Consider the following 24,716-nt stretch of genomic DNA (forward strand, 5'->3'; position numbering starts at 1 on the left):
AAAATGTTCTTATGTGTCGCTTTCATATATGGGGAAGGTGGTAATTTTTTTAAGATCATTAAATTGTAAAGATTTTTGGTTTTTCATAAACATATCAATATTTATTTTCAGAATGATATAAATATTACCACACAAATATCCATGAAAATCTGAACCATCTTAATATGCAAACTTTTGTCTTGTACTTTTACTGGTAAAGCATAACAATATTCTTTAGAGTATATTTAATAACTGGACCAAAAATGTCTCCCTTCTGCAGAAATCATGATAAGTAATATTACTGGAAGCAGGTTTTGGGGGTATTTTCTAATTATGCTTTAGGCTCACTCACTCCTATGCCCCCCAACATGAACCAGCATGCTTGCTTTATCATTTTAAATATCTAATGCTGCTTTTTAGTCACTTTTTCATAGTGGGAAACGTCGTTCATTCCATCATTTTCCTAAATAATGAAAGTTTATCTGCCAACTGGTAGCCTATATGACTGATCTTATGAACACAAATCCTATTACATCTCAAATAGCCAGAAGAAACACCAGATCTGAGCCGCATAGAAACTAGGTGGAATCTGTTAAAATAAGCATCGCTGTACCGAACTTGTCTGTAGAATAACTTCATTAAAGAAAAATGCCATTTTCCAAACAAACATTCTATACTGATCGTCATTTGTTAACTATAATTTTGATAGGAGCTAGTGCTTCCTTATTATGCGCAACATATTCTTAAAGACTACATTCAGCAATATTTCTCGGGATGCTAGCGAATGGATGCTTTATATTGCATATCATAAAAATATTAGGTTGTTAAAAAAGTTCTGCAACACCCTTACAGCATCCCTTGTTGGAAGATTCACTTCCGTAGATCCCGTAGTTCACTTTTATCCAAAGTCATTTAGAGCATATTGATGAAAAATTAATCTAAGAATACCAAAAAAACAACACAAAATGAAAATTCATAAAAGTTATTTTCGCATGTGCTGCAGAAAATTTTTTAACAACCTAATAGTAGCCATTTGATGTTTTATTCTCCGAAATTAGTTATTTTACATATTTAATAACAAGTAGTTTATAATTTTGTATGACGCTGCTTATGTACATTCCAAATAAAGTCTAAATAAACGTAGAAATGTATATGAGTTTAATTGATAGAAAAGAAAGCAATTATTGGTATTATGTATATGTATTATTAGATAAATACACGTAAAGCATTCGATGTTACACATAGTTTAAAATTACAATACCTTAAATATAAACAATATAAACATTTCAACTATACTGAAAAATATTGCATTAGATTTTATGACATAAACACTTACCCAATTTGTTTTATTTTATTGATCTTAATTTTTTTTTGAAATCAATACTATTGTGTGCTAAAAGCTAAACAATACAATCATTAAAGATATCTATATAAAATTATTACAAGAAAATATTTCTCTATGTGCATTATCAGTGGATAGATGAACAAGAATAAATAGTATGAAACGCTCGCCAAATTTCATTTGATATTTGGCCAACTAGTTTCAAGTGATCCAATAATATTGATAACTCTCTCACCAAAAAAAAAAAAAAATTAAAAAAAATTAAGAAATAAAATACAGTTATTTTAACATAGCTTACATACAGTTTTTTATAACATTTCGCTTCTTTATAAGTTAATATGTTATGAGTTTTCTTAAAACTAAAAGATTATATTATTTATAAAATATAAAGTAGTCATACTTAAAAACTATTAAATTGTATGCTTGCTGTTAACAGATGAGATATCTTAATTGTTAATAAAAATATAAAAGCCCCCATACACTAATTTAAAACTCTACATGTATTTCTGTAATTCTATAAATATCTGAACACATTTTAGTTCCTCATGAAAATTAGAAAAAAAAAAAAAAAACTACTTTTTTTGTATTCCACCCATAATATAATTGAACTCATCGTAGTTATCGAAGAAAATATCAAATTGATATAGTGTTATTTAAAGCTCTTTATTATTTACATTCATCCCATAGTTGAATCTATTGTAGTGCTCAATGAAAATATAAAAATACTGTTGAGTTATTTAAAACACTACATACTCTACATTTCTTCTACATACGATTGAACACATTCTAATTCCAAATACAAATAACGTCTTCAAATTTAGAATTAAAATTTCCAGAAAAAAGAGCCTCATAATTTTGTATTCCTCCTATAAGTAAACTTAATGTATTTTGCAATAAAAATATAAAAAATATATTCTATCTTATTTAAGAAATTTTCTTAACTTGCATTATTTCTATGATTAATAAATAAAATTATAAAATTACTGTAGTATTATTAGGATCTTTTCCTCTTTACGTATAGCTAAATACATCCCAAATATCAATACAAATGTAAAAAAAACTATTTAGTTCCGATGCTTTTAAATTTAGACATGCAATATCTGAAAAAAGAACCGCTGTAAACGGAGAGAAGCATGTATCAGCGGTTAGTTCTCATAAAATCCCACGATTTGCCTCCAAAAATACATGAAAAGTAAACGTACCACGAATTCATCCAAAGAGCTGACACTGCAACTGGCTGGCAAAGGATATCCTTTGGCTGGTTTTAAATATTTTTTCCGGAATATGGATTTCGGAGACATATTGAGTAGTTACACATACATTCACTGCATACTATTGTCTTCCCAGATTATTCAGGAAAAGAGGCACGCTTTTGCAGAAAATTATGAAGATAGGTAGAAGATGAGGAGGAAGCGACACCTTCTGGATCCACTTCGAATGCCCCCTGACGTTTACTTCTTTTAAGTTGAGGGGATGGTTGCAAAGTGAAATTGCTTTCTATTTCAAACTTAGAATACATTTCCCTGTCTGAAATCCTTCTATCAGGAGAACTTATCCACAGTGAAAAAAATTGATAGTTTAATTTTGAGATATTGCTCAATAGACCACAGAAATCTTCTTTCCAGGCAATTATTGAATTTATTAATTATTTGCTAAATCAAATACTAATGTAATTAAACGTTTTAGAATTGATAGAGAAAAATTGCTATTAAGTTTGAATTTTTATTTATTAGTCAACAATAAAACAAAACATGAATAAAGCACAAATAGAAATACGGAAATGGACATACTATAGTTTTGGCTCTATATACAAAGAGCCTTCTTCAGTATTTAGACACAGTGCAGTTGTTAGACACAGAGGACAGTTCCTGTTTATAGGACCGAAACTATAGTATGTCTATTTCATTAATTTTGTGTTTTATGCATATTGTTTTGCTTTATTATAATTCACACAGAATATACTCTCTGCTAATGCAGGTTTTAGCACATATGAAAAGCATTTATTACACATCACTATATTTTAAGTATATCACAAAAACTATAAGGTATCTGAAATACTATTATCAAGCTCCGAAACTGTCAAGTTTAAATTAAATTTGATTGAAAATTCTTTCTTCAGACAGTAAGTTCCGATTATCCAGTATAAAATTTACAATTTTATATCGAAGTACTTTTATTAATATTTAAATACAAAACAAAAATTTTAATCTTTAGAAATTTTAATCTAAATCTTTAGATATTGTTATATATGAAGTTAAAAAAAAACTATTGAGTTTAGTACTTACATACATATACTCCTTATTAATAAATTCTGAATAAGCAGTGAAAGATTCGCGAAGCAACTACAGAACTTGCTGATTAGTCGCTTTAGTCAAAATCTCAAAACCCAATATCGGTCTCAAAACCAATCATATCAAAAACCAATATCGGATCGATCTCAACACAAAAGTTTCAAAATCGTCATGCGTCAGATGAAACTACTGTGTGGTGTGGTGTGGTGGAACACTATTCGATATCTTCCAATTATCAAGCAAAATTGCTGTTTTTAGTTTAGTCTTTCTGTAAGTGACCTCAATAAGGATTCGTCAAATTATGATGAAATTTTTGTTTACTTTAAGTTTAAATTGAAATCTCTAATGAGGATGTATTATTTATTACATTAGAAAAACGTGAATTTTCTCTCTTAGAAAAATTAAAAAAAAAAAGATTTTGATAGATATTTTTAAAAGAAACATCGTAAACTTCAAAAGTTCATTGAAATTTCCCTGCATTAGCAATTCAACTATATATATTTACATTCTTATACATGTAAATAATTAGATATAAATATCAACATTTACTAAGAATTAGGGAGTCTTCTGCTTAATATTTTCGAAATACAGTTATCATAATACATACAGTTGCAAGTATTTTATCATTTATTTTTCAAAAAATTTTTTAAACACTTTTAGTTAAAAATCAATATTTATAACAGAAAGTAGAATTAGGTTTTGCTCCAACTAACAAAGATAAAAAGTAGTTGAAGACGAAACTACATCAATATATAATACCATAAAAAAAGAGAAAAAGCATATAAAAGCATTTTTAGAATTTTTAAAGAAAGTACATAAATTAAAATGAACTCACTTAAAAAAAATGCAAGATATGATCATTGCATTGCATTGCAGATATTTAAGTGATATGCAGCATAATAATGTAGCATTTGAAAAAATTCAAATATTCAGAAATATAATTCAAACTTTTACTAAAAGCATATAAAAAAAATTTCTAATTGCGTTTAAGCAACCTTGTGTAACTCATATTTTATAAAATTTATACAACTTAGTTTCCTTAACTTTCAATCAATTTGTTATGAAAGGAAATCTTGTTGTAAAAACGTTCACTAGAAGCTCAATAAAAAGAAGCTCCCATCTATAAGCAAACAAAAATCTAAAACGCTTTACTGTGTACCTAAGTTATGCTTCATTACTTAAACATAAGAATTTTTCTTTTTTAAATTTGTGTAAAACCCCTTAATAACAACTTCGTAAGAGATTGGCAAGATACCCACTACTATCTTCCACAAGTGAGCAAGAGAGTCTAGTGTTAAAAATAGGATGACATTGGACGACACCCATTCCTTGACATTACCCACAACGCTTCTCTCATTCATAAAACAACGCATAAAAAATTCTTTTTCCGCAGTATCAAAATCATTGTGTCTGCTAAGACATCGCATAATCCTTATCCACTTCGTATAATACTTTGCCTTGGCCATGATTATGGCTAGTTGGCAATCCAGCCAAGAGTTGGTAGATGGTATTTGTTTGATTAAATTTGTCGCCAGAATGTCTTCTATTGTATTGATGCAGATATAATACATAACTGTCGTCAGGCATCTGATTGTAATTTGAAGGAGTGAACGTGAATAGTGAGGAGAATGTGAATTATTAATGAACTATTCACAATGGTTAGAGAAATCAAGCGGAATTGTATCTTGTTTTCGTGAGCTAACTCTAAATGGAACCACGCATAGTCGCTTAGCTATTCTGAGGAATTATTTGAAAGCGTAACTTTTATTTAGTAATTCCAGCTGATGCTATCTTTTGATCATGTTTAACTACTTCGTGCGCGGCTTATATATTATGGCTTTTAAGGAGATTTTAATTATAATAGTTAAAAGCTGAAGATAATAAAAGTCCCTTATTTTTGGATAATGCTGTAAAAGTAACCGAAAAATTAAAATACATTAATTTATTTAGAAAAAAAAGATAATCCAGTTTTATGGATGAACGAACAAAATAGTAAACAAAGAAAGCACATAATTAAATATAAATTTCTCCGCGTACTATTTTCTCCATATCCTATATTTCAAAAATCGTTTTTGTAGCATTAAATTAATTACTATTTCTTAAAAAACTTAAAAAATAAATTTCATTCTCTTGCGTAAATGTCGCAAAAATGACCATCGAAAATTTAATTATTATTTTCATTCAATCAGAAAAATTAAGAAAATTGTTTTTAATCAATATGAACAATACAAGCAAAAACGGAAACAAAATTATCAATACGAAATTTCACCACTTTCTTATAATATTAGTTTATTATTTTTTTTAACATTAATATAAATTATTCCATTTATAAGAGAATTAGAGTTGTATATAAGAGAAATTAAGAAACAGAAATTCTAATTATTGTGGTTGAATAATAAAGATAGAAAAAGAAGAAAGCTATAAACAAAAAAGTTAACTCTTTCTGATTAGACCATGAAAATTTTAATTTATTATAGATACATTAAATAAACAATACACTGAACTTGTTTCTTATGGCCCTTAATTTAATGAGATTCCGAGTTTACGGAGGACATTTCTAAGGAATAGTTTATTTGGCGTTAAAAATTCTACTAAAGGCTTTGTTATTGTTAACATTACCAACACCTCCTAAAAGAGATAAGGACTCCTCACGGATTACCATAATCTGGAAATCCAAACCTTTATTAGTCCAAAAGTAGTGGCATCTTTCGTATTTTCCCTCACTGCGCAGTTTAGTAACCTGAACGCAGTGACGCTTATCTCAAATAACCCCACTGCGTAGTTTATGTTCATTACGTTGGATTACTAAAGTGTAAATATGTAACATACTCCCTTTTAAAATTGACCTCTTCAATTTTCACTTAAATCAATATTTAAAATATTTCTTTCAGGAAAAAAAGCTAAATAAAACTTTCGATTTTTTTTACAAACTTAGGAAACATTCTTATTTATTATGGTTTGATCGTTCGACTAGAAATGAATCAAATTCTCAATTTCTAAATGTATATTTTATATAAGTTTTCATTTTGATGAAAAAGTTAACAAAATACTGTCAGTGCAACATTGAAAAATATTTTGTATTAGAGCAAGAAGCTTGTTTTCATAACGTTTGAATTCTCAAGAAAAACGTTTATTTATAGCAAAAACAGAAGATAAGAATCTCTCCACTCTTCTCTTAAAGTTAAAACAGATTATACTTTTCAGTTTGTTTACGAACGACATCATCAGAAGAGTTTGAAGGGGGCTCCAAAAGCTCCGTGTATGAAAACTTATGTCATAAAATACTTAAATGTTATTTCAATCAGTGAAATTGAAGATGCATAAAAAATAAAAAAAAATTTGGACTTTAAAGCTTTTATTGTTGATACATTGAGTTAACTCTAGTTTAACGAGCACTCTGATTTAACGAGCAAATTTTTTCGGAAATTATGTTCTGCTATACCCAAATTAGACTTCATTTCCATTCAGATGTAAAAAATAAGAACAAAATTTAATGTTAATTAATGAAAAACGCATTTAAAAGAGGCTTTAATCATAACCAACTCTCATAGGATAACTTTTTTTTTATTTAATATTACAAACCCCTACAAACGTAAAACTATGTGCTTTTAAATGTTCCATGCATTTTTTTACTAACCCCTATTCTTTAAACAGTTAGGAAATAAAGTAAATTTATTTAGAGAGCAAGATCTACGGTTATAGCCATGGTTGCGAATCGATTTCACCAAAATTCGAAATTTACCGAATATTTTTTTATGAAAAAGATGAATTTTTAATCCTTTAATCGAAAGTTTTCAAATATAACTCTACAAACTGCCAATTCAAGCAGGACAGTTTTTTGCAGAGTAAAAACGAGAAAAAAACAAATCATAATTCCGGCTAAACCCTAATTTTCTCGTAATAATAACTAATTGCAATTCATACGACGACGACGAGAGAAATCGGGATAGTCTGGGAAGCGATTAAAACTCTATAGAACAAGCAATTTGCTTCTCCCTCAGCAAATATAAAAACGAAGTTCACTTTAAAAATAAGTAGATTCATTTAATATAAAGTTTAAAAACAGCAAAACCTTTTGATAATTAGCCGAATATAAACAGGTAACGTCTTAACTGTATCCATAATACAACAAGTCCCTTATAACTTCCAAAAGGAAATCTCCGAGAGCTGTCATCATACCAACCCAGATTTCAATTCACTTCTGCCCAGTGTTTATTTTGATCTGCTGCCAAAACAATTATTTTATTTTTCTTTTTTTCAGAAGAATCCTATTTTAAAACCTATCACCTGGTACTTTCTGTCAAAACTCCTTACACATAGTTTATATTTTCCATTTTATAACCGTCGTTGAACAGCCGCCCTAATTTTCGGGCTTATGACTACTAATGTTCAATTCCATAGCCTTGAAATTTTGAACTCAATCCAGAAGACAAGAGAACTTCTGGATCAAGTATTGGGAGAAATTTGCCTTTATGGAGGACTCTTTGATTGAACTAACCAGCATTTGCGTAGAATGGAGAGGAAGACCACGAGAACCTCCCACGGTTAGTCTGACGGCAAAGAGACTCTAACCCATGATCCGTCTACCAGTGAGGATATTTCAAGTCAGCACTGTGATCGGTGTGAGCCAGGTGCGGAATTCGTATCGACCAGCCACTGCTGGGATTCGAACCAGGTTCACCTCATTGGAAGGCGAACGCCTTACCTGCTGAGCCATCGCGGCTAGTTAAGACATTTCGCCTGCACGATGAAATAACATTGTTTTAAAAATTTAAGTCAATTAAAAACGGTTTTCTATCACAGTGATTATACTACCGGGCAATACAAAAATCAACGTAAGCTACAAAAAAAATTCGAAATTGAGATTTTTATATATTTGACATATTTATATAGTAAGCTATACATATTGCAAATAGAAAAGAAGAAAAAATTCAAATGCTAATTCTGTTTATTCAGTTTTTTTTAATTCTATTTAGCGTTCATAGCATTTACAATAGGAGAAAAGTTGTCAAGCTACTTTTCTAAGAATCAATCATGAAGCACTAACATTGTTTTTCCCCCGGTATTATACGGATCACTATTGATTATATATTTTTAGAGACTAGAGAATTGCAGAATCAAAACTCCGAACATATAGTTACAGCATTTTGCCTGCATTATGAAATAACATGATTTTAAAAATTTAAACCATTCTAGAATGTTTTATATCGCAGTTTATCATGCGGATCAATATTGGTTTCTTTAGAATTTTAGTGACTAGACAATTGCGGATAAGCCAGTTCCATTAGATTAAGTTTTTTTTCAGTAATATTTTATTGCTGTTATTTTACAATCATCGACGCGAATTATTCTGTTTCAACATTTACATTTGAAGTTATATTATTTATAACCATCTATGTTCAACTCCGTAACTTTGTGAACTTGAGAAAATCGAAAAGACACGAGAATTCCTTGATCAAGCATTAGGACGAACTTAACTTCAATGTGTGGCCCTAGATAGAGCTCGGAAGGTTGAAATAAATGAAAGCTTAGTGCCAAAATATTTTCACTACTATCAAATAGCACACGGACGAACACAATTTTGAATAATTGCGTGAAGAAAATAAATGGAAAGTCCGCTGTGTCCAAAATCTGAGCATCTACTGCCTGTTCAGATGGCGCTTTTGGTATTTTTCGGTTAGCCAGACGCAAGTGAAAAGTCACTAAAAAACGTCACTAGCTTTTTTTTTCCTTCTTTATTTTAGCTTTATATTTCATTTTTTAAACACATAAAAAATAAATAAAATAAGAAAACAGATTAAATAAAAAATTTTAAAAAAGTTGCTCTCGGCATATAAGAGAAAAGAATTTGTGCGTGTGTGCATATCTGTATATGTCTGCCTACCGGATTGTGTGAATACCGTAAGCACTAAAAATACGACTAGAAATACAAAGCTAAACGAGTATAATTGTAAACTGTATAATTAAAACAATTCTAACAATAATTAAAACAACGAGAATAATTGAAACAATTCCTTTAATTATATTTTTAATTATATTTTTAATTAAATTTTAAATTCAAACATATTTGAAAAACGGAATTTTCTCATCAATTTAGCGATAGCTATAGTTTTAAATTAAACCATTGACTATTCAGTTTTGTCAAATATTTTAAAGATAACATCAGTGATGTTTGCCAGCTAACAGCTTTAATCAAAAAAAATTTATTACGCGTTTTGTAATATCTAACTGTTTTTTTTAATTCTTTATGTTAGATTATCTGAATGATCAGCATGGTTGTGGTAGCACAAGCGGACTACGTAACAAATTAGTATTCTTTAAGCTATGTGAAAGCATGACCTTATTTGTATCTAGCTATGCTTTTAAAATGTGGTACTATAAAACTAATCAACAGTAATTGAAATTTTAAAAAAAATTATTGAATTTTTGTAAAGTAATTGAATTTAAAAGCTAAATTTCGGTAATTAGCACAAATGGCTTAATGATCATTAATGTAGTTTTAATATGTACAGTTGTAGTTGTAGTTCATTTACGCATCGCACTAGAGCTGCACAATGGGCTATTGGCGACGGTCTGGGAAACATCCCTGAGGATGATCCGAAAACATGCCATCACAATTTTGATCCTCTGCCGAGGGGATGGCACCCCCGCTTCGGAAGCCCTACAACCGAAGTCGAGCACTTTACGGTAGCACAGTTTAACGAGGACCAATGCCGCACTCCCTCGGTCCCTACGCAGACTGATCCAAGTGGTCACCCACCCGCACACTGACCGCAGCCAGTGATGCTTGACTTCGGTGATCTGCTGGGAACCGTGTCTTAACGATCAGTCCACTGCGGGACTTTAATATGTACAACTAAATATACTCTTACATAGGCACTGCACTTATATTACGTATTTTTATTATAGATACTGTGAAAAAAAAGTTTTACAGCCCCTTGAATATAGAAATACCGGAGAAAATAGATCGATTGTGGTAAATTTTAAACATCATGAGTTGCCTCGAGCAACAGAATTATACCAGATGATACTTATAACAGTTAATCTATATTATATCAGATGAACTACTAAGCCAATGTTTTGCTTAATATAACAATGCTTAGCTACTGGAAACGGTAACAAACAAAATTTTAAAAAATTAATTTTAGCGTCAGTCTTGTGGATGATTGTGACAGTACGGATATAATGGTTCTTTTTTTTCACCCCGTACGAGGAACCAAGTACCCAGCTAATAAATAAATAAAAAAATCTTGATACATGCAACTCACTTTTTTTTTAACTTTTTGCCAAGATTTACATTTTAAGTTACCCATTGATATGCACAGAAACGCGTGTAATTTATGGTTCTTCAACTAAATTGTATATATTTACAATTTCAAAGGTAACTATTACAAAAGCAGAACCTTCAAACTTTCAATTTCTCTGATAGGAGTAAAAAATAAATACATTCATTACTCTAAAACTAAATGAAGGTGATTTCAGAAACAAAAACGATTGATTCAAGACCAGGATGCGTAAATTATTTTCTATACCACTTCTACAAATTTATATCCAACTTCAATGCATTAATATGTAAATACCATTGCATAGAACGCATGCAATTTTCAGTATTTCAGTGAAAAGTACATCTTTTTATAATTTCATTGGTAATTATAAAGATGTACAGAAAATCAATATGGAACTATCGGTAGGCCCATACCGGAAGGAAAGAAGACAATAGTATGGATGCTTTAACATAGTTTTTCGAAGTTTTGTTTGTCAAGGAAAATAAAAAAGCCACAATTTAATTGCCTTACTCATGAAACAGAGCTATAATTTTAAACTATTTACACCATCTTGCTGTAAGGAATAAACTGAGCTTAAGAACGAACAAAGAACCTGAATAAAGATATTCAACTTTTCAAAAAATCACCAAATTGGCGACATTTTTCCACCTTTATGAAAATTATCAGAATAAATGCTTTACTCCCTGTTTTTTGCAAATTTTTATAAACCCAAATAAGGCATCATTAAAGTAAGTTTTTAAATATTAAAAAATTATAGAAACGCTTTTCATAAAACAATAGCGTTTCTCCCTATTAACGTTTTGAATATTTTCAGAAAAAGCATAAAAAGCCCTCTCTGTAAATAGGCTAAACTTGACCTAACAGTAATGAGTAACTGTGGAAAACTCGCAACAGGGATTAAAATAGCATATTATTCGCAAGAAAGTATAATTTGATGACCACGGAGCCTTCGAAAAACACCCCTAAATTAACCAGTTAAGCGCTTTGACAAGTATGCACGGCTGACCAACTCTGTATTGTTGCCTGTATGACGTGCATATTCATGCAAAATAAAAGAATATCAATGACTAACAAAACTAGAATTTTCAATGAAATACATTAAAAATATTGCTTGTTAATGTATTTCCTTTATATTATCAATAGAATTTATATGTATTTTTTACATTGCGCTGCACAGAGGGCTTGCAGTCTGAAAGCAATTACGTACGTTAGCCGTGATTTAACTTAAGCAATTGCGCAAACAATTAGCAGCAGCATTAACAACAATTTACTCTACGAGTCCTAAACATTTTTGAATTGTGTACAAGAATCTGAAGCATGCGGTCCAAAAGCTCTTTCCTCCTTGCTTGCTTTCGAAGCATCTGAGGCAGCGCTGAAAGTATGACGACAGCAAAACGCTGGTAGCAAAACCATTTCATTTATAGTAGGTTTTTGTGAGAAGTAAATAAAGCTACTGCTATTTTTTTATTATAAATTATTCATCACTGTTTACTTTATCTTGGGTAAAACAAAAGCCTTATATTTATGTTATAAATGTTTTAAAAAAATCTTAGTAAAATCTATAAGTATACACGCCATTGGTACATTTTAATACCGCATCCTGTAGAGGATTTCTAAAAATTACATTTTGAGCTTAATTGGTAAAAAGCGCAAGCCTTAAGAGTTCTAATATCATCATATAAGAAAGTAACAAAGGCAAAAAAATTGCTTTAAAAACGAGGTAGATAAATTTTATTCGAAATCCATCTCAACATCTTACGAAAAAAACTGAGATACAATCGATATACATTATGCAAATGCGAATAAACAGAAGCCCTTACAATTTTTAGTACGTCTGTGAAATATACATAATTAGAATTGTATAGGTAAACCTAGAATGGATCATTTATAATTTTAAAGAAAAACGAGCTAGACTTCCGATTTCCCTGAAAGATATAGTATGGATGCATTATTTTAAAAGCTTTAAGAAACTTAAAAAATAAAATACTATTAGCTTTTTAATGACATCATATACACAAAATGATACCAAATACAAAGAAACAGTTATTTGAAAAGCGAGATGTGCAAATTTTATTTTGAATCTTTCTCTGCAAGCATTCGAAAAATTTTACATACGACCGATATGCTTTAATATGTAAACTCATAGAAACACTCACAATATTTTGTATCTCAAACAATGTATACATTTACAATTTTAAAACTAAACTGCTGTTTGTAGAAAATGCAACACCATGAAAGAATCATCAGAATCAAATGAAATTTAATGCAGAAACGACTTGTACTGATACAAATAAATGATGAAATTTTCAAAACAAAAGAAACAAATTAAGCGTCCGAAATCAGTATTTGGTGCAGCCACCACGCGCTGCAATAAGTGCTGCTATACGACGTGGCATGGAGTCAAACAGATGTTGAATATCTGCTTGAGGAAGAGAATTCCATATCGCTTGTATGCGCAACCAAAGTTCGTCTTTGGAAACTGCAGGACGCGGATCACGAGTGAGACGCCGACCAACCATATCCCACACGTGCTCAATAGGCGACATATCCGGCGAATAAGCAGGCCAAGGAAGAAGTTGCATGCGTTGTGCTGAACAGAAGTCTCTAACAGTCCGCGCAACATGTGGGCGTGCATTATCCTGCTGAAAGATAGCTCCAGGGATGCCTTGAAGGAAAGGAACGACTTCGGGCTGTAGCACTTCACGGACGTATCTGTTGCTATTGAGATTACCCTCAATTCGTATCAAATTGGATCGTCCATGATACGAAATCGCACCCCAGACCATAACTCCGGGTGTTCGACCACTATGTCGTTCAATAATACACTCAGGAAGGCAGCGTTGACCGGCATAACGTCTAACACGAACACGGCCATCATGGGTCCACAAATTGAAGCGTGATTCATCTGAAAAGACAACTTGGTGCCAATCAGCTCGCCAGTCTCTGTGCTCAAGAGCCCACTGCCGACGCAGCCGTCGATGATCCGCCGTGAGGGGAATCCTGTATAATGGCACCCTTGCACGCAATCCACGGCGCAGCAGACGACGACGAATTGACGAAGCCGACAATTGTACACCTGTAGCAGTAGACCAATGTGCTGCCAGCTGCCTGGAGGAAGCTGTGCGATCATTCACCGCCATGCGGAGCAGGTGTCTATCATCGCGCTCTGACGTCACCTTCTGTCGTCCAGTGCATGTTTTTCGAGTTGTTCGGTGCTCGTCGGTCCACTGCTTCCAAACTCGCATCACTGTGGAACTGTTCCGCTGCATACGAGCTGCTATTGCGCGATAGGAAAATCCTCCTTCTCGAAGGCCGATTATCCTCCCTCGTTCAAACTCCGTAAGTTGCTTGAATTTCTTATTCTTCCGTCGTGGAGGCATACTCAGGTCTCACTAAACGTTTGCCACTAACAAATAATCATAGACTATTTTCAACGTCCCGCTACAGCACTTTATTTATACGCTTTCAGCATCAATTCAGAGGGCGCTGCGCGCGCCACGCACGCGCGATGGCTCTGAAACTTTATTAATTTGCATAATATCCTATAATTGACATTTGCTGCGAATTTCATTTGATTCTGATGATTCCTTCATGGTGTTGCATTTTCTACAAACAGCAGTTTAGTTAACAGAAAAACAGCATAAGCTTCCGATTTTTCCGAAAGAAGATATAGTACGGATGTATTATTTTAAAAGCTTCTTTTGCAAAAAAAAAAAAAAAAAACTTCTAGCTTTTTAATACCATTAGATACAAAAAAGTGATACCAAAGACAAAGAAACCATTGCACCGAAGGCAAAAAAAATGTAAATTTTATTTCTGCACCACTCTACATCTTTCTCAAAATTTACGTACAACAGATATTCAATATTTTAAAATTCGCTATAAAGATTTCTTCACGGCCGGATATCCTTTATCAGTTGTATATACAAGTGAACTTGATGCAAAAATAAAAAGGAATTCCGGATTCGTGACTTTTGATATAAAAACATAAAACCCATTTTTCTTAGCAAGTATAATCTATTCAGGAAGAATTTTTTTCGAACCTAGATTTCCTTACAAGATATGCTTTAGAAGAATCTCCGATTTCTGAGTAATGTTCTCGGCGTTCGTATTTTCTAACTTTTAGTTCTTTTCAGTTCTTTTTGCGAACGTGACTAATGTGAAAAAGAGGTGGCTTCTTGAAATTATTATGAATTCCCGTATCCATTACGGAATGAGTTGATGAATATAGAAACAAATGCAATTTCATTCTTCTAAAAGGATGAAATATTTATTAAATTTAAGATTGCAATTCGGTCACATCGGAAAATGTTATCCAAAAGATAATTATAGAGAGTTCATTACTGTTTATTTTTGAAAATTTGAACATCAATTGCATTAGAAGATGCTTCTAATATTATTTTTTTAAGAAGTTAATTTCTTTTTTTTTATATGAAATGTAAAAAAATAACATGAAAATTTAGATTCTTCTAGATTTAATGGGAAAAATCTTGGATTTGAAACTTCATTCCAGGTAACAGGCAACCTTATGGCAAATGTTATTCCATTTGGTTGGTATAGAAAGGTCGACTAATTAATCCTTTTGGAAACTTAGTGGAAATATAAGTATGCCAGGCTTGTTTCCTTAAAGATTAAACAAAAACATTTTTTAAATCTTACAAAACAAATCTCATTTTTTAACTTTTATTATAAACCTTATTTTTGCCTTTTTTTTTCATTCTAGCTTTGCCAAGGCTAACAAATGTAACATTTTGTTTGTGTTTTCTTCACTTTTAAGGAATTAAAAAATGTATATACTAATAGCCCTACGCAAATTAACCTTGTTTCAGTGATGGTCTTAAAACCAAAAATAAACCCTGAGAAAGTGAATTTATCCTCGATTTGAGAACGTTATTCTTAATTCATCATCCTCGATTTCAGGCGGTTGTTTTAGCCTTGTTTTGTAAAGGCATGTTCAATCTTGGTATGAAAAGGTTGTTCATGCAAGCTTAATTTGAACCTCAGAGTGCGGAAACTGGCTTGGTTAAATTTAACATTGTTTCAAGCGTGATTATTTATAAATCTTGTCAGGCTTTGTGATAAAGGTTGTTGCTGACATTAAAATCAACCTTACACTGCTATCTGGGAAATTAATAATATTATTTACAGGAAATTCAAACATTTTTAATATTAGCTGGCATAATATATAAGGAGTCAATCGATATTGTGCCGGCTGATTTAAAAAAAATTTGAATGTCCCGTTGATGTGAATATACCCTTGACTCATAGGATAAAAAACTATAATGAGTAGCGGTGATACAGATTCGACTGATCTGATTCACATATGAATCTCTCCTGTAGATAGATAATTCTTTTACAAATTACGGCAACTTATGCAATTATTGCACCAACTAAAGTGCTGGTGCGTAATATACTGAGTGATATAAGTTAACGAGATAAGACTCCGTTTTATTCTGTGACTTTCGTCGTTTTCCTCTCCGTGCACAAGAGAAACATTATGCAACTAAGAGATAAAACATCAGCTTTAAGAAAAAATGAAATCAAATTACGAACCAACCATACACTGATGGTATCCGAATCTAAATGTCCTCAAACGTTAGCGAGCTTTCATCTTGCTCAAGTAGTGTTGTAAGCACTGATTTAGGATAAAACACATGTTTACCATTAAGATTCAAATCCCAACAGTAACTAAATTATTTGAGATTCTTGATAAACGGATTACGGTTTAAAGTTTCTTTGTTACCTGGCTAACTGTATGACCTGTGACTTTCGGATCCAGATTCAAATCCCAGCAACAGCTGGATTATCTGAAATTCTTGATAAACGGATTGCCGTTTAAAATTTCCTTTGTTACCTAGATAACTGTATAATCTGTGGCCCTCAGACTCATATCCAGGATTGAGCATGATTTATTATGTTTTCGGGAAAATTTGAGGACATTTTAACTCACAATCTATAAACTTGGGAAGATTTTCTGCCCTTAAATAAAAAGTTTAACCTTAATAAAAGTAAAAGTTAATAACCTTAAATAAAAGTAAAAGTTAAGTTATACAATCCAATGAACTGTCCTCAAGATTTAAGGACATCTGGTCGTCTTAATATAAAAGCGTATTTTACGCATCGGATTTGATTTCCTCTCCTCATAAACTTTCTCAGGAGTAAAAATGCTTATTGTAAATTTCTTGCTGAATTTTAGTTTTTTTCACGCTTTTGAAAAAGATAATCACTTCAAAAATCGGTAGCTTCTATCCTTTTCCAATGCCATGATATTGAAAGAAAAAATTCACTAAAACTTGAATTCAATGTATTTCATTAGTAAATTCATTGTTGTTTTTATTTAAAAATCTCAATTTAATTAACCTGAAATTGTGTAATGAAACAGAAAATAATATAGATCAATGCTTTTGGAATAAGTATTTAATCAGTAATTCTAGTGTATTTACTTTGTATATTTAATGTTAATTAAAATATAATAAGTATTATAAGATGTCAGCAATATACGAACGCAATTACTCCTTTACTAAATTTAAACCTTTATTTTAAATTTCACACCTCAAAATGTTTTTTAGAGAATGGAAAGAGATTGTTTTTTAATACCACTAGTTAAAGAGTTATGTTGAGTTGAAAATTTAAATTCAATAGTAGTGTCTCCCAACCATTCATTTTTAGGTATTCTGGAATTATCTAAAATTGTATGCAGTAATAAAGAAAAAGAAGTTGTTAATTTGCAAACTTTAATCAATGAAGAAGTAGAACTGGAACACACGCCAAAAACATTGTGCCCCATTAGAATGCTGCGCTACACAGGTTTGAAAACATTGTGCTGAGGAATTATAAAGACATAAAAAATAAATAAAATAAAAAAACTAATAAACAAACATCAGACAAAAAAGTTTGTTCTTAACGTAATTCTCTAGTCGGGACTTTATTGAAAGTAAAGAAAATCTCCATTTTTCGTCAATTAGTTACAATATTTGTATTACATATTACAATATTCATTACAATATTTGTATTATATATTATTAAAATATTCGTTACAATATTTGTATTATATATTGTTACAATATTCATTACAATATTTGTATTATATATTCTTACAATATTAGTTACAATATTTGTATTATATATTGAATGCATAATTTAATGTTACATTCACTATAAACAACTGTACTGCACTAATCAAAAAAACGTACCCAAGTTAATAAGTTAAGTACCCGAGTTAACGTATTTTTCTTAGGAATACATGCCATATACATCGCTAGTCATATAAGGGGTGGTGATTGTAGAACACTATGAATAAAATTGAAACTAGGTATTTTATCGTACACAGTTTCCACACTCATTTGTTTATCAAATGCGAGTAAGTATTGAAACAAGATTTTAATTTCAATTTTCAAAATTAATAAAAAATTATCTTAGTTAATCACATAAGTCCTCAAATATACTTATAAAAATTTTAAAATAAACGTAAAGAAACTAGTAATAACACGTAAAGGAAACAATAGCAATCAACGAAACTAATTTTTTCTTTAGAAAAAACTCTTTAAAATTGTGTTCAAAGTAATCCTACACCACGACACACACCCATATAATATAAGGTGATAAATTATTACGAGCTTAACAATAACGAAAATTGAAACAATGTATAGTAAAAAAATTGAAATATATTTTTTTTATGATTGCGATGTAACTGAAGCTGCATGGCAACACGACAGAGAACTTTCTATTAATTTATTAATAGAACTAATAGTTTATTATTCTTTTTCATAGTCAAAAAACAGCTTAACTAAATTTGTTTGAATCACGGAAATTTCTACGAAATGTAAAAATAGGAAAAGGAATAGAACACTAATATATATTACGTGGCATTTCATATAATGAAATACTTATTAGAAACTTTTTCCGATTTAATGAATATCCCAAATTCATACACTGTAACTGAATTCTAATCTCTGACGACATTAATAGTGTTAACAATAACTATTACATTAATGTAATAGTTTTTTTATTTTATAATATTTAATGAATATGCAAAATTTTAATTTCGCAATAAATTAATATATTGCTACATTAATTATCATAATAAATAACAGATAATAAAATTAGTAATAATATTATTAAAATCGTACCAATGCCAAAAAGAATGATAATTCATGCATCAAGTCTTACACAGAATAGTCTTATATATGTTATAAGATAAAAGAAAATAGAGATTCTGAAATTTATACTGATAACTTTTCAATTATATGATATTTAACCCCTGACAATTTAGAGGTATTCTAAATATAATAAATCTTATTTATTACTAAAAGTTTAATCTTGATATATTCTGTGTTTTAAAAATAGAGTTTTAAAATTTTTTATCATGCACTGTTTTGTAAAAATTATCTTTCCATCGAAGCAAAAAATATAAAATGCATCTTAGTTGATAAAATTAAAAGTATTAAGAATGAAAGGCATGAATATATTAAAAATATCCGAACGTTTCAAAATGTGTGAACTTAACAAAGGTTTTAAAAATGGACGTACTGAATTTTTATGGAAATAGTACAACTTACATGCATGCAAAATTTGAATACACAATGATTCCCAAAACCCCTAGATCGATTTCTGCAATTTTAAACTTTAAAAATGTTTTCTTGAATTTATCATTATAAACAAATTATTGTAAGCTTGTTAACTTAAGTAGATCTAAAGATTATTTATTAAAGAAACTTTTGATGCTTACACTAAATACGCATCTGTAAGCTATGAATTCGGTCTGCATATCATTATACATATCAAATTTTCTCTAAATAACACACATTAACAGCATTTTCGAGAAATACATTAGTAAGAAATAATGCATACAATCTATTTTGTAGAACTGTAATAATGTAGCTTAAAAAATGAAAACCGAGTAGTAAAATCTCGCTCAAAATAAAATAAAGTAAGACTAACTAAACTACATATAAAAGCATAAATAATGTATTTAACGTTACTACGCATAATGTAGTTAAACAAGGTAACGCTTGTCGGTATTTAATACAGATGAAAATATTCTGGTTATTAAACTGTAAGCTATTATTGCAGTCTCAACTGTTAAATTTTAGTTTTAATCAAAAGTTATCTTTTTATTTTATATACTAGTTTTAATTTAGTTGCATTTTAATAGATTTTGGAGCAAATTTAATGTCTATTTATAATAAAAATATAATTTTAATTTTACCGTTTCATACATTTTCATTAAACAAAAAAAAAACCACGATATTATCAATAATAAATAAAAATCCAAATATCTGTCCTTAGCATCATTTGGCAGTCATCAGGATACAATCATTAGAAGCTATGATTATATTTAAAAATATATGTTTACCTTCCTTTCCTAATATTGTTTTCTGCTACTATTACGTTTTTGATTATAGATCAAACTTAAAAGCCAAGTAAAAAATATTACTTTAGCACATAGTTACGTGAGATTACTTTGCAATATTTAATGATAAAAATACTTATTTTTTGTTTTTCTATTAATAAATAGTAATTATCTAATTTTAAATTTTTTTTATGAAATTGCAATCAATCAACGTACGCAATTAAACTAAACCAATGAATGCAAAATAATCATTTTAAGTTCTAAAACAATATAGCAAATTACCTTTTTACACTATGTGAAAAATATGTCTCAAATTTTTCTAGTAACCAAAAATTAAATAAAAACTTAAAACACAAGGTTGCGGATAAGTTGCAATAATAACTAAGATAAATGATTAGGTTTTAAATATATCCTAATAGAATCGAACACTAAACCTGTAGTACAAACTATGCTAATAAACATCTTTTGAATCTTTAAACTGACTAATTAAGTTCCATGTAGCAATATACAGGGTGTTTATAAAGTCCCGGACCCATTTTGATGTCTAGTAACTCATAAAATAATAAAGATAAATTAAAATTAATAACATAAATGGTTAGATAGACTCAAAAAGTTTCATGACCCTTGTCAATGAACTTCCACGTGTGCCCCCCTTCGTCACACGGAGAATATCAAGTCGATAGTCGATTTCACGCCAGGTAGCTTTCTTTTTTACAGAAAAGACGGTCTCATTAGTCGTATACTTAGACATGTTTTGGCAAATTTCGTATTTCCACTACTAGAAGAGCTTCAGCCACATGTCTTTTTGCAACAAGATGGTGCACCACCTCATTGGGGTATCATCTTTCGTAGTTCTTTGAATGACCATTTTACAGGATGATGGATTGGGCGAGGAGGTCCAATTCCTTGGCCACCCAGATCACCTGATATAACGCCGCTGGACTTTTTTCTTTGGGGATTTATAAAGGACAATGTGTAGAGGAGGATCGTGTCGAACATTGATGACGTAAAAGCCAGAATTACAACCGCAATAGCCTCTGTGGAAACCGACATGTTTGCCGCTACCTGGCGTGAAATTGACTATCTACTTGATATTCTCCGTGCGACGAAGGGGGCACACATGGAAGTTCATTGACAAGGGTCATGAAACTTTATGAGTCTATCTAACCATTTATGTTTTTAATTTTGATCTATCTTTATTATTTTATGAGTTATTAAACATCAAAATGGGTCCGGGACTTTATAAACACCTTGCATATGCAAAAAAACGGCCCATTTTTTTCTTCTAAGGTCCCCAGATCATCTCTGTTTATTATTGCAGTTCCATAACAGGTATGAAAGCAAACAGTGAACTGGTCTTTAAGATAATAGATAACGAATACGCGTTATCAGGAATGCTGTTTAACGATGAAACTAGTTAAAATATTATAATAATTCTGAAACAAAGTAGAGATTATGCGAAAAATGCACATGTAATGCAAATTTATAAAGCACGCAATGATGCATCTAATGTTACCACACATAATGCAGCACTAGTCTATTTGAAATAACCCATTGTTGCTGCCTCAACTGCGGAGTTTTCAAAGATTAATATTTTCATATATACATTGAAAAAAAATGAGCGTGATTTTATTATATGAAGGAAATTCTGAGACACCAAATAAACATGCGAAAAACAAAAGCATCCCTTCTTTAAGATCTCATCTCAAAGTTCCCAGTTCATCTCTTTTTATTCTTACAGTTCCATCACAAATGGCGAACGAGATCATTAACACGGATAAAAGCAATCAGTAACCTGGTCTTTAAGGAAATTGGCAGCGGAGGCGCGTTATCAGGAATGCTGTTTGATGATGGAACTCGTTACAAAAAATAACAAAAAAGCTTTCAGGGGATGGGTAAAAAGAAACTTATAAAAAATGGATAAAAGTGAACGGTAGAAAGACTTGACTAATGAGTACGCTTTCTAAAACATAAAGAAAAAGAAATGGTGGTTGCTGTTTTGCTTGTTGCTCTTTTTTCTTTTCCTTCCATCAACGCAATTTCTCAAAATAAATTGGAACATCCCTTTTTACAAATGGGAAAAGAAGAGCTTATACATAGTTCGATTTGTTTGTGATAAATATGAGGACACGGTTAAAACATGCTGTATTCAGTTGTAGTGATGAAGTATGAAGATTAAAACTGATCGCTAAGCTTGGAGAGTTTTTTTTTATCTCCAGAAGATAACTGAAAATATCTAAAAGAATCGGTTCACTGGGTGGATTTGAAACTGAATGAAGATCAGATACGAGATAAGTTCGGTTCAGATATAGATTCTGGAAAAACTAAGAATATTTCTTTTCTTTAGTTCAGAAAAAAAGTTCATTGTGCTGTGATGTTGATGCTTGACAAGATTAACCATTTTAATTGAAATTATAAAGCAGAAAAGTCATACGGGGTCAGAACTAGCTTTTTCCTGTAACAGATGATGCTCAATTCTATTAAAACGTAATTATTAAATTTAAAATTTTAACGATGACGAGACATGCCGGTCCAGAACTAGATTTTTCTTAACAAGAGGATGCTCAATTCCAGATGAAAGCAACATTTCTAATTGAAATTTTAACCTTGACGAGTAATGCGGGTCCAGGGTCTACTTTTTCTTAACAAGATGACCCCAATTCTATTTGAACGCAATAGATCAGATTAAAATTTTAATACTGATGAGTCATTGTGTGTCCATAACCCACTATTTCTTAATCAAATGATGCACAATTACATTTGAGATCATTCATGTGGATTGAAATTTTAATGTAAATAAGTATTGTTGGACTAAGAGGCGTTTTTTTTACTGTCAAAAAGTCAAATAACATTCGAAATCAACTGTTCTATTTACATTTTACGAATGACGAGAAAGTTTGCCCAAAACGCAATTTTTCTTTATTAATCAGATGATGCTCAACTAAAATTGAATAATTATTTTCGCCTCCTAAAACTTTTTTTTCAAGACTTCAGATACTGCTTTCGAATTTTAAAAAAAGTGTTAGAGATTTGAGCAAAGGAAGTTTAGTTGGAAAATATCTTCAAGCGTTTGCTATACGTATGTTACAGAAAAAAAAAGCTTTACGTTTCTAATGCACATGCTTCAAGTGTTAAGCAAAGTTTGTTATGTATGATACCAATTTTGATACGAAGAGCTAAATTTTTACGTTGAAAGTAGAAAATAAAGGTTACATCTTGCTTTCTATATTTTTGCAGTCACTGAACATAAGGACCACTGCTCTCTTAAAGCACATGATTAGAAGATTGTTCTCAAGCTTGCGATTTCACAATGAAAAAAATTCTGGTGCAATTACCATACTGAATAGAAATGACATTTCTGAAAACCAAACAGTTCTTGTTAATATAACCAAAATATACGGCATTTAAGCAATTTTTTTTCCGTTCATATGGTAACAGTTTACAGGAAATTCTGATTTTCAAAATTATCGTTCTAATTACCACACATTTAGTAAAAATTGTGAAACTGGGAAGTAAATTTAGCCAAAAATATTGCTTTATGCCATGCTCTAAAGTATGATGAAATTATTTGATTTTATACCACATTCAGAGATGCCAACTGCTCCGGACAAGCCAAAATAATTAAAAAAAATGGTAAATAACTTCAAAGTAAATTTACAAATATTTAACTACTTTTGCTTGCTTTTTAAAAGGTGTAGCATGCCATAAGTAATATAAAGTGGTGAATTATATAAGAATACGAACTATTTAGAAATAGTGGTGGATAAAAATCTACTAAATTGAATTTATTAAACCAAGAATCACAATTGATAAACTACCACTGTAAAATATTTATTTGCTGTCCGGAGCAAGTTGGCATCTCTGCACATTTACCAAATTCTTTTCACATATTAAAAAACCATATTTTTTTTTAATTTTATGAGAATCATCACCAAAGTGCTTCGAAAAAAATTACCTAGCTATTTTAAGTTCACCCGTCGAGCCAAAAACACGGTAAATTTTACCATATTCTTGTAATTTTGACCATAAGTTCTTTCTCAGAGCAGGAATAAAACCTTAAAATACCTATGAATCACTCAATCTGTTCTTACCATAACCATTTCACTAGTGGCTTTCTAATATGTAATAAACAGAAACAGGTTTTTTAAACTACAGGTTTATTGTGTGTTGCCAAATGCATTTGTGTTATTCGTCATCTTCGAAACCACCCAAAAATCATCACTTAATATTTTTATCTACCGAAATTTAAATATTTTGGTAAATAAATATTTGTTTTCAAAATCGTCACATAAAATATTTTCCCACTAAGGACTTCGATCAAAGTGAAAATACTTTATTTGTTCTTTTATATCTGTTTATTTTATTTGTTATTTTTATTTTCATTTTTTGTCATAATAATTTAGCTATTTCATTGTAATATAAAGAGAAAATAAATGATATAACGATTATGTTATGACGAAAATAAA

General features: G+C 30.5%; 1 protein-coding gene across 35 annotated transcripts in view; it reads right to left on the minus strand.

Annotated features, from left to right (window-relative positions):
- Positions 1–24,716, minus strand: part of LOC107453194 (uncharacterized) — a 252,200-nt gene that overhangs the window by 128,935 nt on the left and 98,549 nt on the right. The window contains exon 1 of one of the 35 annotated variants that reach the window (XM_087151183.1): positions 2,524–2,711. The exons of the other annotated variants lie outside the window; for them this stretch is intronic. Coding sequence (XP_087007309.1) covers positions 2,524–2,622 — 99 coding nt within the window. The 5' untranslated portion in view covers positions 2,623–2,711. Of the gene's footprint in view, positions 1–2,523; positions 2,712–24,716 lie in introns of those variants that run through there. 35 annotated transcript variants of the gene reach the window in all.

This window comes from Parasteatoda tepidariorum, chromosome 9 (genome assembly GCF_982258835.1).
Source record: "Parasteatoda tepidariorum strain Cologne lab strain chromosome 9, Ptep-v5.0, whole genome shotgun sequence".
NCBI lineage: Eukaryota > Metazoa > Arthropoda > Arachnida > Araneae > Theridiidae > Parasteatoda > Parasteatoda tepidariorum.